Source organism: Malus domestica, chromosome 06, assembly GCF_042453785.1.
Source record: "Malus domestica chromosome 06, GDT2T_hap1".
Lineage (NCBI taxonomy): Eukaryota > Viridiplantae > Streptophyta > Magnoliopsida > Rosales > Rosaceae > Malus > Malus domestica.
The window spans coordinates 27,137,768-27,152,023 of NC_091666.1; the positions used below are offsets into that span (position 1 = coordinate 27,137,768).

General features: G+C 40.6%; 1 protein-coding gene and 1 non-coding gene across 5 annotated transcripts; one reads left to right on the forward strand and one right to left on the reverse strand.

Annotated features, from left to right (window-relative positions):
* The first annotated feature begins 1,925 nt into the window (after positions 1-1,925).
* Positions 1,926-6,468, forward strand: LOC103437520 (F-box/LRR-repeat protein At5g63520-like). Of its 4 annotated transcripts, none has more exons than XM_070824031.1 (10): positions 1,926-2,306; positions 2,403-2,510; positions 2,626-2,718; positions 2,817-2,960; positions 3,159-3,260; positions 3,377-3,416; positions 3,597-3,752; positions 4,447-4,628; positions 4,829-4,947; positions 5,768-6,468. In XM_070824031.1, the coding sequence occupies exons 1-10, from the start codon at positions 2,067-2,069 to the stop codon at positions 6,201-6,203; spliced, it is 1,620 nt and encodes a 539-aa protein (XP_070680132.1). In that variant the 5' UTR covers positions 1,926-2,066; the 3' UTR covers positions 6,204-6,468. The 4 variants fall into 4 exon arrangements, with proteins under 4 accessions (XP_070680132.1, XP_070680135.1, XP_070680133.1 ...); XM_070824032.1 differs by having other exon boundaries at positions 1,938-2,306; positions 2,403-2,429; XM_070824034.1 differs by lacking the exon at positions 4,829-4,947.
* A 508-nt stretch (positions 6,469-6,976) lies between these two features.
* On the reverse strand, positions 6,977-7,052 carry MIR171H (microRNA MIR171h). Its single transcript, NR_120910.1, has one exon. It is a non-coding gene; the product is annotated as a microRNA MIR171h (primary transcript).
* Positions 7,053-14,256: the final 7,204 nt, after the last annotated feature.

A 14,256-nucleotide genomic window follows, 5' to 3' on the forward strand; every position in this document is an offset into this window, starting at 1 on the left:
AGGGCTTGATCTTGATGAATAGCTGATGAATGGATCTTCAAGGGCTTTTAGGCTTTATCTTGAAGAATGGTTGGATGTGTGGATTTGTTGATGTTATTGATCCAAAGGGCCGTTGGGGCTTGATCTTAGGATGAACGGATGATGAACGATGAACGCCTTCTTCAAGGGTCGTCGGGGCTTGATCTTGAATTGGTAGAAGTTCCTTCAAATGGCCGTTGGGGCTTAATCTTGAAGGTTAGGTTGATGAAGAACGAAGAGAACTTTCTTGATCTTTCGGGATTTGCTTGGGAGCTTTGAAGTTTCAAAGCTTCAAGGTTTTGGTGTGAGGTGAATTGATTATGAATTGGTTTTCCGAATTCCCCCAAAATGAATAAATGGCTTCTATTTATAGAATTTTCCAAGGCCTAATTTTGAATATAATATGCAGATGAAATAAATCGTTTCTGCCAGGTGTTGACATGTGTCCTATTTGATGACTTTTCCGATTTATTTTGATTTTTCGTTTAGTCACACACTACGTGTAAAATTTATGTGACACGTGAGCGTTGAAATTGTAACTATTGGTCAACATTTATTTCACCGAAATTTCAATGTCTACAGTTAGATCCCACATCGTTCAGGGAAGTGGATCCTCTATGCCTTGTATGTACATGCCCATCTCTTCCTAATATGAGGCCTTTTGGGAACTCACTGACTTTAGGTTCCATCGGAACTCCGAAGTTAAGCGAGTTTGGGTGAGAGCGGTCCTAGGATGGGTGACTCATTAGGAAATTCTGTTTGCGTGAGTTCTCTGGATCCCAGGTTGGGATGTGATAATTTGGTATCGGAACCAATCCATGGGCGGCCGAAAGTGTGCCAACGAGGACGTCGGGCCCCTAAAGGAGGTGGATTGTTAGATCCCACATCGCCTAGGGAAGTGGATCATATATGCCTTATATGTACATGCTCACCTCTTCCACACACAAGGTATTTTGGGAACTCACTGGTTTCGGGTTCTATCGGAACTCCGAAGTTAAGCGAGTTCGAGTGAGAGTGGTCCTAGGATGGATAACCCACTGAGAAGTTCTGCTCGCGTGAGTCCCAGAAACAAAACCGTGAGGACGTAGTCGGGGCTCAAAGCGAACAATATTGTGCTATGACGGACAATAATGTGATGAAGCCCGGATCGGTAGGTGACACTAAGTCTTTTGATTAAGTACTAGGTCTAGGGCAAGCATTTCACTATGGCTTCTGTAGTCAAATAAGAAGTGCTTGTAGAGTTGATAATTAGTAGGGTTATGTTTATGATGTTTGTTACAAATTTAAGAAAAAGTGGTACAATTACTTGATGTGTATTTTTTGCTTAATTTTATGGCTAACAGTTTGTAACACATAGGCTTTTATAATTCGTCTTGTGTAAATTAGCTTTGAAATATCCGACAATTTCTGTAGGAAAAAATTATCAGCCTTATTTGGCTTGTGATATTAGTTATATATAGGATGAATTGAAGAAGATCAACAGATATAAATTATCAAGAGGTGTGTGAGAAGTAAAATGAAGAGTGTGGATAGTACACTCCTGTATATAAAGTTGATTTTGACCAACCCGTCTCAGAGTCAGATTCTCTCTCTTACATTAATGTAAAAGAATATAAATTCTTTTCGGATCCTCTTTGTGAGAATTCTGAAAATTTTCAAATTATGTCTGTTTATCCTACATCGTGCATCATAAATTATTTTAAATACTTTTATTTAAAATTAAACATGAATATTTTCTGACGAAAACTGATCGCACGATATTTAAAGAACATACACGATTTGAGAATCTCTGAATCCTTACAAAGAAGATTGTCAATCAATGTAAAATATCAACGGTATTAAAATAATAAAAACAAAATTAATAAAATAAATAAAGTGAGAAAATTACCGCTATGTTCGATTTTTCCAACCAAACAAAGGATGTGTTCGATTTTTCCAACCAAACAAAATGGAAGAAAACATGCAGACACCAAAGCTTCAGACTTTTACAACTACTTGAGACTTGAGACTCTGAAAGTCGGCATCTTTACGAAACAAGCAGCTGTCCGATGGACGGGGCATCGTCGTCGGCGGCGGCGATAAAAACCGACACAAAACGGTCCCAAACGGCGGCGGCAGGGTTGTTTTCGCCGATAAACGACGACCTTCTCCACAACATCCTCTCGCACCTACCCGCCTTATCCTTCGCATCAGCGGCGTGCGTTAGCAAATCCTGGAACCAAATCTGCAGCCGAATCCTCACTCGCCCGAAGCTCGCCTCCGCCCTCTCTCTCCACCCCTCGCCTAAGGTTGGTTTAGAGTCTAGACCCCTGTTTGGTCTCCGAGAAAATAACAAGCTCAAATTTTGTCGCACATTTTCTCAATTTTTGTGTTGCAATTGATAGGTTGCAGTGAAGGAGGTTATCGAGAAGGTTCTAGCTGAGCCTATACGGCCTCATTTTGTTGTAGCTAATATTGGAAGTGGGTTTGGATTGTATGACATTTCCAAGCTTGTATGTGTTCCTGCTCTTATAAACCCCTTAATCCTAATTAGTATATGATTGGATACATTTGAATTAAGAGAAGCAAATTATGGATTTTTATTTTGTTCTATGTTTGAAATTGCAGATATCGAAAAAATTGGGGTCCAGTATTCCATTCATCATTTCTACTTCAAGTGGAATATTTGGAAGAGATGCTCTTACCCATGAATTCAAAGAGGTTTCGTGGTTGTGTTTTTCGGGTTTGCCGGGTTTTTGTTCATTAGTTTGCAGCAAGTTTATGTCTTTACTGATTTCAGATGAAATGTGATTGTTTAGGTTAAGTGGGGAGAGGTTTGTGGTGATGGACGTGATGAAGATTGCTCTATACCAACAAAGGATGCGAACTACGGCATCCTTTTGACTGTTGGCTTTGTGCCAGGATTGAAAGTTGATGCCATCCCGCTGTTACGAACAATAAAGGTGCCAAATTTTACAGTATAACTACAAATCTGATTTCTTTAAGAATTCCACAGCGGTGAATTTCAAATGAGGGAAACTTAGGGCACACAGTCTTTGGTTTTTATTGTCGTTTTTGGGAATTTGTAGAATCTTTCAAGCTCTTTCTGCAGTTTGAATAATGGATTTTCTTGATACATAAATAGTTTCTAATGATATCAGGATCCTCGAGAAGTCTTGCTTGATAAATTCATCATGGATATTAAGGATTACACAGCCTCTGTTTCAGATTGCACGTCCCCGGTTGGAATTATGATGTTTGGAGTGAGTGGCTGTCCTCATACTTTATTGCCTCTTTATTTCACTCCTTCTTTCTTTCTTTCAATCAGATGTAGCTTCCCTTTGCCGCATTGCTAACATGTAAATGATTAATGGTACAGGATGGGCTCCGTGACATGAAACCGATTGTTGATGCATTGGGTGAGTAGTGAGTCCTGAGGACATAATAAATAAAAACAAGAATCATTTATTTACCGCTCGAAACATTAGGGAGATAAGCTGCTGCTTTCAGATTATGTGTTGTGATAAACTTTTATGTTGCATGCTCATGCTGGGACTCAATTTTTGTTGATTATATCTCAATGTCTCAATTTGTTGCAGATTATGCTATGCCTGCGGAAACTGTCATTGTGGGTGATGAGAGATGTCGCTTTTTATATAGAAGTGAGAACGAGTCTAGAAATGTCTGTGGGAATGCAAAATACTTTACCGATGCTGTTGGTCTTATATTTGCCAAGGATAAAGACAAGCCACATGGTAAGTATCTGGTTTATTCATTTATACAGCATCGTTTTTCCCTTGTTTCCAGCATAGGTTTCTGTTCAAATAGCTACTTGCATGCCTTCAGAAGTGTCAGATACAAAGTAAAGAAAGAAATAAAAGGCACATATCACTTCTCGATAGGGCCTTCCAATATCAGAGCCACTGCAGATGCAGTCTATTTTGCAATCTCCCTAGAAGATTTGAAACACATCAAGATGTATTCATTTGTGAACTAGTCCTTTTCGTGTTTAATGTTTTTTTCCTAGGTAAACATGTTTAATGCTTTCATGCTTTATAAAATTTCTTTCGGTTTCAAACTTTCAATTACAGTATATCTCCAAATTTTGGAACCATGTTTTATCAAAATTGAATAACTTTTAAGGGTTCTCATATTTGAGAGATGCATGCTGATCTTTAATTTTCACAAGTGAAGATTTTTCATCGCTCTTTCATGCATAGCTTTTTCCAAATTTTTTCTTATTTTATGAGTGCACTTTCAGATATATCGTATGCCTCATTAGGCACTCGTAAGGATACACATTTGCTTCTGTTTTTTCCTTGTAACTTATTTGCTTCCTTCTTACTCTAACAACATATCTATGGTGGCTTTCTTGTTCTGTAAAGTTATCATGTCAAACTACCCAATGTGTTTTGTTAGGCACTTATTCGGTTTTGTATAAATGAAAAGGTATTGGAGACATTCAATTCCAAATTGCATTATCAAATGGAGTGTCCACGGTCGGTTCCCGGCACAAGGCTGTTTCTGTCAAAGTGAATAACTGTGAGCGTTCTACTTGGCTTACTGCTAGAAGAGAGGGACACCCAGAAATTCTGGACGGTCAACAAATTCTCGATGATATCAACGATGAGGTAAAACTTACAGTTAAATTTTCCATGTGGTGCATTTCAAAAGTCTGCTGAAAGTGCCAGTTGACTTGAAGCGTTGTTTTACGTTAGTCTAGTGAATTAGATATATTACAAGTGAGTTATGTTTAAGAAATCTGATTATTTTGGAACTATCATGCTTCTTACAAGTGCTTGTGTTTGTTTTTCAAATGAATATTTGACAGTTAGCAAATCACGTAGATTCTTCAGATCTGTACATTGGGGTTACGAAACATAGAAAAATCTCTATTGGGTCAGAGAAGCCAAGGTGGATCACGTCCTTGGAATACCATGGAGTTGTAGGGTAACACTCAGGACTACTTTTTTAATTGGCTAGTATTGTCTAATTGTTGCTGCATATGTTCCTGTAATGAAGAAATATGAAATTCTTTAAAACAAGAACATCCTTCTCTGCGTCCTACACTTCGATTTATGGTTCGTCTGCTCATCCCTGTCAAACTCCTCGCTCCATCTGCCACTTCACTGTTGTTACTGTTTGTTTTCCACTTATCAAATTGTGGTTAGTACAGGATCATAGCTGGAAAACCAATTTAAGAATGTAAAGTAAAAGACCTTAATTTGGAGGCGGTACTACGATCTTATTCTTCATATATTATATATCCCATGTGCATCTGCCTTTGCTGAGAACTTGCTGAGACCAATCTGTGTTCTCGTGTGGTCTCGGGTCACTGGCAATAACATGTATAATGCCACAACTATTTTCAGTAATGACCATCGTTTAATGGGCTTCAGAATTGTTCTTATACACACACACACACATGCTTTTTTCTTATTATGCTCCATCTGAACCATTCAGACATGGAATTCATAAAAGCCTCTACGTCTAACCTAAACGTAGAAATACTATTGTGGGCAATGACTATAAATTCCTGGTGGTGGTAAAGTGATTGATTTCTAGGAAACTAGTAATAGATCTCAATGGATGAATTGAACTAATTGATCGGAAATATACTTCTTAATATCCTTTTATAACTTTTTTTCATCTTGGGATGAAAACGTATTTCCTGCACATTTCCGCATGGATAGTTGATTGAAGTATGTTTGATGATTTGATAAATCATTTATGATTTTGATTTAACTATTAACATGATGCTATTCTGCAGAGGAGATGATCAGTACCTTTATGTCAGTGGCGTTGGCATAAAAACTGGTGATTACTTCAACTTCTATCGTTCAGACCCCGAAACTGCATTAGCTTCATGTAACAACATCTCTTCAAGCCTGAAAAAATTGAAGGTCAATGAAACTCAAAAACATCGCTGTCACATGAGCGAAGTATTTGGGGGTTTTCTGTTCGCTTGTTGTGGCCGTGGTGAGCCATTCTTTGGACGCGCCAATGTTGATGGCTCTCCTTTTGTGGAGAACTTCTCCAGGGTTCCGTTGGCAGGAATATTTTGCGGGGGAGAAATTGCACGTGGCTCTTTGAGGTTGACCGGGGAAGCTCAGAAAGATAGTGATGCTCGTTGCACTCTGCATGTCTACTGCACCATTTATCTTGTGCTGTCATATACTCCAGCACCAGCACCATTGGAGCATTAGATGTTGCCTGCTGCTCTTCCCTTGAATCTCTTTTGTTTTAGTACAGTAACTGTTTATACATTTCGGTTTTACAGTCGGTGATCGATGATCGGCCTGTATGGCCGTAATTTAATTTGCAGTTGGGTGTTTTCTTTTCTGCATAGCACGCTTTCATGCGATATACAAAAGGATTTATAAACGGTTGATGATCCTGGCATTTATATTATGTGCGAGATTATTTTTCAAGAAAATACAGAAAAGCATGAATGGGAAGGTGCGTTGATCATGTTTGGTGTATTTCTGATAAAAACAAGATTTCTCTCAGTTATGATTATGTATACGTATATGTTGTACTATGTATGTGTGTATGTGTGTATGTATACTAATTTGAAACAAGGAAAGCTGCAAAAACAGAATCGGTTATAAACTTTTAATCAAAAATATTTCTCAAACGACACTAAACATCCAATAAACCCGACACTAAACATACAATAGAAGGGCATCAACTTGTGTGTGTACGACAACAACAAAAAACAATAAAGCCTTATCCCACTAAGTAGGGTGGGTTGTATGAATCTTAGAACGCCACTACGCTCAGTTTTGCACCAAGTCTTCCATTAGCTCTAAATACTCCATATTTTTTCTTAAAGTCTCTTTCCAAGTCTTTGTACGTCTTTCATGTACGACATAGTACAGCTTCTAATTCTACTTTGTTTTGTTTATAACTGGTTCTATTCTATTTGTATATATTTGCTTACTTTAAAAAAAATGCGATAAAGTTAAAATGCAATTGTGATATTGGCACGGCTCAATCAAATTAAAAGACCCAATCCTTTGGGAGATTTTATTTGATTGAGCCATTCCAACATCCCACATTTTCCAGCAAAACAAGAACACAAAACCCCAAAGGCACGAGTCTTCACTTCCACCTCCATGGATCATATCACTCTCTCAAATACTTCCTTCTTTATTTGGTTTTCGCCGTGACCCATATCGATCGCCTTGGTCTCCGCCGTGACACATCCACCGCGAGGAAGTCGATGATGCAGAGCGAAAGAGAGGTGATGGATGTGGAGAAGCCATTGAAGTTGCAAATGTGATGAGGGAAAGAATGGAATTTATAGAGATGGGTTGCAAACAAATAGAAATATAAAACTGTTGAGTGCACCTTTAGATATATATACTTTATGTACATGTAAAATAAAATCGTAAATGGTGGGCCTCCCGATCGAAGAGTCCTGTGTAGTAGCGTCACTTGCACACCCTCAAAGCCGGCTCTGTTTAAAACTCTAATGAACGAATTCAAATTATAGTATTATCAACGAAAAACAGTGAGGTTGAACAGGCAAACCATGAAATTAAACAGCTAACAATATTGTATGAAATCATTGCCGTCCGAGTTAGATGTGTTCTAGTGAAGGTCTCATTTGTAGTTGGTGCTTTGAAAAGTTCTTAGATTCTCATAACTACGACTTTAAAATGTATACATTAAATCGGTTTATAAATGGAAGATAATTGAACTCTTCACCTAACCAATCATGTTTTTAGGGGTGCAACTGCAAATTGTAACGCTTGAAGAATTTAGAGGGAATGCTTTCATTTGGTTTATTTAATCTTTTCGGCTATCCTTCTCAATCTGCATGTTGCACCGATGGTTCAAACTGTCTATTTTCTATGTCATCCCTTCAAAATCATTATTACAATAAATTAACTATATCCAATAAATAGGCGAATCATGTTTCTTACTTGAATGCTAAAATTTTGATAACGTTAATCAAATGATTTCTAGTTTGGTTGATTTCTTCTTCAGAATTGATCTTTAAATGTAACCTAAACTTTTCGTTCATCAAGCAACATTGTATGATGTAGAAAAAACTAAGAAATTAAATGTCTGAATGAAAAGATTGCTAGCATCCGCCAAATCAAATACAAGTCGAAATCCACACAACTTAAATATAGGCTTAAAATCCAAGTTGGAATTAATTATGTTTAGTAGACTTTTTAAGTGCAGAGGCCGTCTGATGATGCATGGCAATGGCGTGTTCATTATCTCACAAAAGACACAAAAACTACGTTTGCATATTCGCCAACCCATTAAGCCAAAACAGTCAATGACTTGACCTAATTTCTTGTCCCATTTTCTTCATGATTTAGTGCATGTCTTTGAAGAAAAAATGAATATATCTATAAATAACAACCCAACTGAAAACGAAACTAGATTTGATCTCAGGATTACTTAGAGCCACCCTATAGAAGAAAGTGGTTGCAGCATTGTTGTTTGTCCCGTAATGTTACACGATGATCTAAACCGACTATTGCTCCTATTTCTACTCACAATAGAGAGCGAGAGAGAGATTTTATAAGAGCTTTCTTTATTTAACCTTAGACACTGCTCTTGGAATAGAATCCTACTTTAGCTTTGATTACCATAAAAGAGAATTAAACTCTTAACTTAGTCGAAAAATCTCTCTATTTTCTTTTGATACAAATGAACGGAATTCAATATAGTCTCTCTTTTGTAAAAATATAAAATTGCGTGTCCCCACACTAATCGAATATTGCAATAGTATACATTGCAGGTATAACAGTAATTTAAGAAGAATCGGAAATAGCCATTTTCCATTAATCAAATCAAAAACATAAAAACAAGTTATAGCCGGCATCTGACCAATAAGAAAAATGGAAATTAGTAAACAGTCGGCAGCCGACAAACAAACAAACAAACAAAACAACAACAACAACAACAACAAAGCCTTTTCCCACTAAGTGGGGTCGGCTATATGAATCCTAGAACGCCATTGCATTCGGTTTTGTGTCATGTCATCCGTTAGATCCAAGTACTCTAAGTCTTTTCTTAGAGTCTCTTCCAAAGTTTTCCTAGGTCTTCCTCTACCCCTTCGGCCCTGAACCTCTGTCCCGTAGTCACATCTTCGAACCGGAGCGTCAGTCGGCCTTCTTTGCACATGTCCAAATCACCGGAGCCGATTTTCTCTCATCTTTCCTACAATTTCGGCTACTCCTACTTTACCTCGGATATCCTCATTCCCAATCTTATCCTTTTTCGTGTGCCCACACATCCCACGAAGCATCCTCATCTCCGCTACACCCATTTTGTGTACGTGTTGATGCTTCACCGCCCAACATTCTGTGCCATACAACATCGCTGGCCTTATTGCCGTCCTATAAAATTTTCCCTTGAGCTTCAGTGGCCTACGACGGTCACACAACACGCCGGATGCGCTCTTACACTTCATCCATCCAGCTCGTATTCTATGGTTGAGATTTCCATCTAATTCTCCGTTCTCTTGCAAGATAGATCCTAGGTAGCGAAAACGGTCGCTTTTTGTGATCTTCGCTAGATTGCTCCGGTCATTAGTGTGGATAAGTATATAAATGGATAGAGATAGGAAAGCAAACACAAGATGTACGTGGTTCACCCAGATTGGCTACGTCCACGGAATAGAAGAGTTCTCATTAATTGTGAAGGGTTTACACAAGTACATAGGTTCAAGCTCTCCTTTAGTGAGTACAAGTGAATGATTTAGTACAAATGACATTAGGAAATATTGTGGGAGAATGATCTCGTAATCACGAAACTTCTAAGTATCGGAGTGTGGTGTCGTCTTGACTTGCCTTATCTGTCTCATAGGTAGATGTGGCATCTTCTGTGGAAGTACTTTTCCTCCATCCAGGGGTGGTATCTTTAACTGGTGGAGATGCACAAGGTAATGTATCAATTTCACTTGAAGCTTACTTGTAGTTTCAGGCTTGGTCGAGCGCGATACAAACCATGTAGTAGGAGTTCCCCAAGTCGCCGAGCTAGGGGGTCTGCTGAAAGAGGTGACAGACAAGGTAAGCAATCAGAGCTCCGACTGATTGTTCACCTTCTCCCCATCTTGCAACAGCATGAAGGATAAAGAGAAGAAAAATGAGAAGAGATGATATGAGATACTTTTGCTTTTGAAGAAGTAACTTTCCACAGGCTTATTCTTGAACTGAGCTGGAGGGTTTTCTGGTTTCCTCCAGAGTATAAGGCCGACTGAAGAATTTGAGGGTCAAAACAAGTCCATCAAATCTAGAGTACGTTCCACCCTGCTGATATGGGATACTTTTGCTTTTGACAGAGTAATGGATGTATCGGCACGTGTGCTGTTACGCTTGTCTCCACATGCTTCCTTGTATCCTTCGCACTTGCCCTATCTGTTCCTCAAGCAGATGCGGAATCTTCCCTGGAAACATAAGATGTTGAAGATGAGTACTCGAGAGCAATGCCAGGTAAGTAATCAGGTAAGGGGTTCCAGGCAGTCAGTTCCTGGCTGGAAGCTTGATTCCAAGTGCTGACTGATTGCTCTCTTTCTCCTTGTCTTGCAGGTAAAAACAAGGCCAAAGGAAAAGGCAGGGAAAAAGCATGATATGGGATACTCTTGCTTTTAACCCTGATGATATGAGATATTCTTGCTCTAGTATAGCTTGTTTGCAGAGGTATTATCGGGGGGAAAGAAAGCTGAATATTTCGAAAGGCTTCGTTGGGAGTGCCCTCTCAGATATGATGGAGGGTTGAGCATTTTTGCAGGTCTGCCTGTCCGTTGGGGATGGAGGTCGACATATATAGGCGTCTCCCTAACAACAAGTAGTAATGCTATTCCTTTACCCTGCTTGGTCATAGCACGGTAGTGGGAGCTGCCAGCTTCACATGTTTTAACTCTGTCAGAGCACTTTGAAAAAGTGGTCTGTGGTATCTGGCTCTCGAGATTCGGAGAACGATGCCTCTTCGATTTTTGAGAAAGCAATCATGCTGGGGTCTGGCTCTCGAGATTCGGAGAGCAGTGTCTCTTCGATTTTTGAGGAAGTAATCATGTTGGGAGTCTGGCTCTCGAGATTCGGAGGGCGGTGCCTCTTCGATTTTGGAGCAAGCAATCTTGTTGGGAGTGTTGTCTCGAATTTGAGTAAAGGTTGGGCATGTTTGCTAGTCTACCTTGCCACGAAGCACAAAGGTTGACACACAGGGACTTTCCAATTATCCAGCAATGGTACTGTTCCTTTACCCTCTCTTCGATTTTGAGAAAGTAGTCATGTTGAGAGTCTGGCTCTCGAGATTCGGAGGACGGTGCCTCTTCGATTTTGGAGCAAGCAATCTTGTTGGGAGTGTTTTCTCGAATGTGAGTAAAGGTTGGGCATGTTTGCTAGTCTACCTTGCCACGAAGCACAGAGGTTGACACACAGGGACTTTCCAATTATCCAGCAGTGGTACTGTTCTTTTACCCTTGTGGGTAATAATATGGTAGCTAGACCTTCAAAATTTATGTGTCTAAACTTTGTTAGTGCTGTTTCTTTGCTATTCTTTTACCTTTCTTGGTCAGAGCGATGTAGTGGGAGCTGCAAGCTTCACGTGCTCAACTTTGGCAGAGAACTTTGGCAAAGTTATATGTGGTACCCATGAGCTATTGTTGCGTGTGGAAAGTGGGTAATTGAACAGTAAGATTCATGTGCTTTCTACTTCACCAGAAATCTTCGACAGAATGCCCATAATTTCTGCAAAGCTGAGTGTGCGTGTGACAGGTGCTGACAAGGCTAGAAAAGTAGGTGCCTCTTCGATTTCTGAGATCGGCCCTCGTGGTCTCTGGGCAGCCCAGCTTTTGAGAAAGCGAGCGCCTCTTCGATTGATTCGGAGAACGATGCCTCATCGATTTTTGAGAAAGCAATCATGCTAGGGGTCTGGCTCTCGAAGATTCGGGGAGCAGTGTCTCTTCGATTTTTGAGAAAGTAATCATGTTGGGAGTCTGGCTCTCAAGATTCGGAAGGCGGTGCCTCTTCGATTTTGGAGCAAGCAATCTTATTGGGAGTGTTTTCTCGAATGTGAGTAAAGGTTGGGCATGTTTGCTAGTCTACCTTGCCACGAAGCACAGAGGTTGACACACAGGGACTTTCCAATTATCCAGCAATGGTACTGTTCCTTTACCCTCTCTTCGATTTTTAATAAAGTAGTCATGTTGGGAGTCTGGCTCTCGAGATTCGGAGGACGGTGCCTCTTCGATTTTGGAGCAAGCAATCTTATTGGGAGTGTTTTCTCGAATGTGAGTAAAGATTGGGCATGTTTGCTAGTCTACCTTGCCACGAAGCACAGAGGTTGACACACAGGGACTTTCCAATTATCCAGCAGTGGTACTGTTCCTTTACCCTTGTGGGTAATAATATGGTAGCTAGACCTTCAAAATTTATGGGTCTAAACTTTGTTAGTGCTGTTTCTTTGCTATTCTTTTACCCTTCTTGGTCAGAGCGATGTAGTGGGAGCTGCAAGCTTCACGTGCTCAACTTTGGCAGAGAACTTTGGCAAAGTTATCTGTGGTACCCATGAGCTATTGTTGCGTGTGGGAAGTGAGTGATTGAACAGTAAGATTCATGTGTTTTCTACTTCCCCAGAAGTCTTCGACAGAATGCCCATAATTTCCGCAAAGCTGAGTGTGCGTGTGACAGGTGCTGACAAGGCTGGAAAAGTAGGTGCCTCTTCGATTTCTGAGATCGGCCCTCGTGGTCTCTGGGGAGCCCAGCTTTTGAGAAAGCGAGCGCCTCTTCGATTTCTGAGATCGGCCTTCGTGGTCTTTGAGCAGCCCAACTATTGAGAAAGCAAAAGCCTCTTCGATTTCTGAGATCAACCCTCGTGATCTCTAAACAGCTCAGCTTTTGAGAAAGCAAACGCCTCTTCGATTTCTGAGCAGGCGCCTCTCCGATTTCTGAGCAGGCGCCTCTTCGATTTCTGAAGCTCCGTCGAGTGCAGATTTTTATAGGGGCTGGCATTAAGTTCTAAAGCACACTTGAATCTCCACCAGTAGAAGCTTCATTCTTGCACTTCTAAGATCTTGATTTGTCCGACCTCTTCTCTCTTCAACACCTTTGAAAATGTCTGGCCCCTCCGACCGTCGTTTTGACTTGAACCTTGTTGAAGAGGCAGCCCCGCCTTCTCCAGACAACATATGGCGCCCATCCTTCGTCTCCCCTACTGGTCCTCTTACCGTTGGGGATTCCGTGATGAAGAATGATATGACCGCTGCGGTGGTGGCCAGGAACCTTCTCACTCCCAAAGATAACAGACTACTTTCCAAACGGTCTGATGAGTTAGCTGTTAAGGATTCGCTGGCTCTCAGTGTTCAGTGTGCAGGTTCTGTGTCTAATATGGCCCAACGCCTATTTGCTCGAACCCGCCAAGTTGAATCATTGGCGGCTGAAGTGATGAGTCTCAAACAGGAGATTAGAGGGCTCAAGCATGAGAATAAACAGTTGCACCGGCTCGCACATGACTATGCTACAAACATGAAGAGGAAGCTTGACCAGATGAAGGAAACTGATGGTCAGGTTTTACTTGATCATCAGAGATTTGTGGGTTTGTTCCAAAGGCATTTATTGCCTTCGTCTTCTGGGGCTGTACCGCGTAATGAAGCTCCAAATGATCAACCTCTGATGCCTCCTCCTTCCAGGGTTCTGTCCAGTACTGAGGCTCCAAATGATCCCCCTCCGGTGCCTTCTCTTTCTGGGGCTCTACCGACTGCTGAGACTTCTCCTAAGCAACCTTTGTGAAGGCTCCCTCTTGTGTGTTTATTTTGACTCATGTATATGTACATATTTGTAGCTTATCGGGGATATCAATAAATAAGCTTTCCTTCATTTCAACGTATTGTGTTAAATACACCAAAGCCTTCTTCGCTAAGTTCTTTGAATTTTCTTTTGTTGAAGCTTGTATGTTGAAGCTTTCTGAGTGGAGCATGTAGGTTGGGGTAGTGTTCCCTTAATTTCCCGAGTGAGGAAAACTTCTCGGTTGGAGACTTGGAAAATCCAAGTCACTAAGTGGGATCGGCTATATGAATCTTAGAACGCCATTGTGCTCGATCCTGTGTCATGTCCTTCGTTAGATCCAAGTACTCTAAGTCTTTTCTTAGAGTCTCTTCCAAAGTTTTCCTAGGTCTTCCTCTACCCCTTCGGCCCTGAACCTCTGTCCCATAGTCGCATCTTCTAATCGGAGCGTCAGTAGGCCTTCTTTGCACATGTCCAAACCACCGTAACCGATTTTCTCTCATCTTTC

Excerpts from the sequence above, each read along its gene's own strand:
- LOC103437520 (XM_070824031.1), top strand. The coding sequence starts at position 2,067 with ATGGACGGGGCATCGTCGTCGGCGGCGGCGATAAAAACCGACACAAAA. Across the intron at positions 3,261-3,376 it reads TTGGAATTATGATGTTTGGA|GATGGGCTCCGTGACATGAA; the intron begins GTGAGTGGCTGT and ends TTAATGGTACAG. Across the intron at positions 3,417-3,596 it reads ACCGATTGTTGATGCATTGG|ATTATGCTATGCCTGCGGAA; the intron begins GTGAGTAGTGAG and ends AATTTGTTGCAG.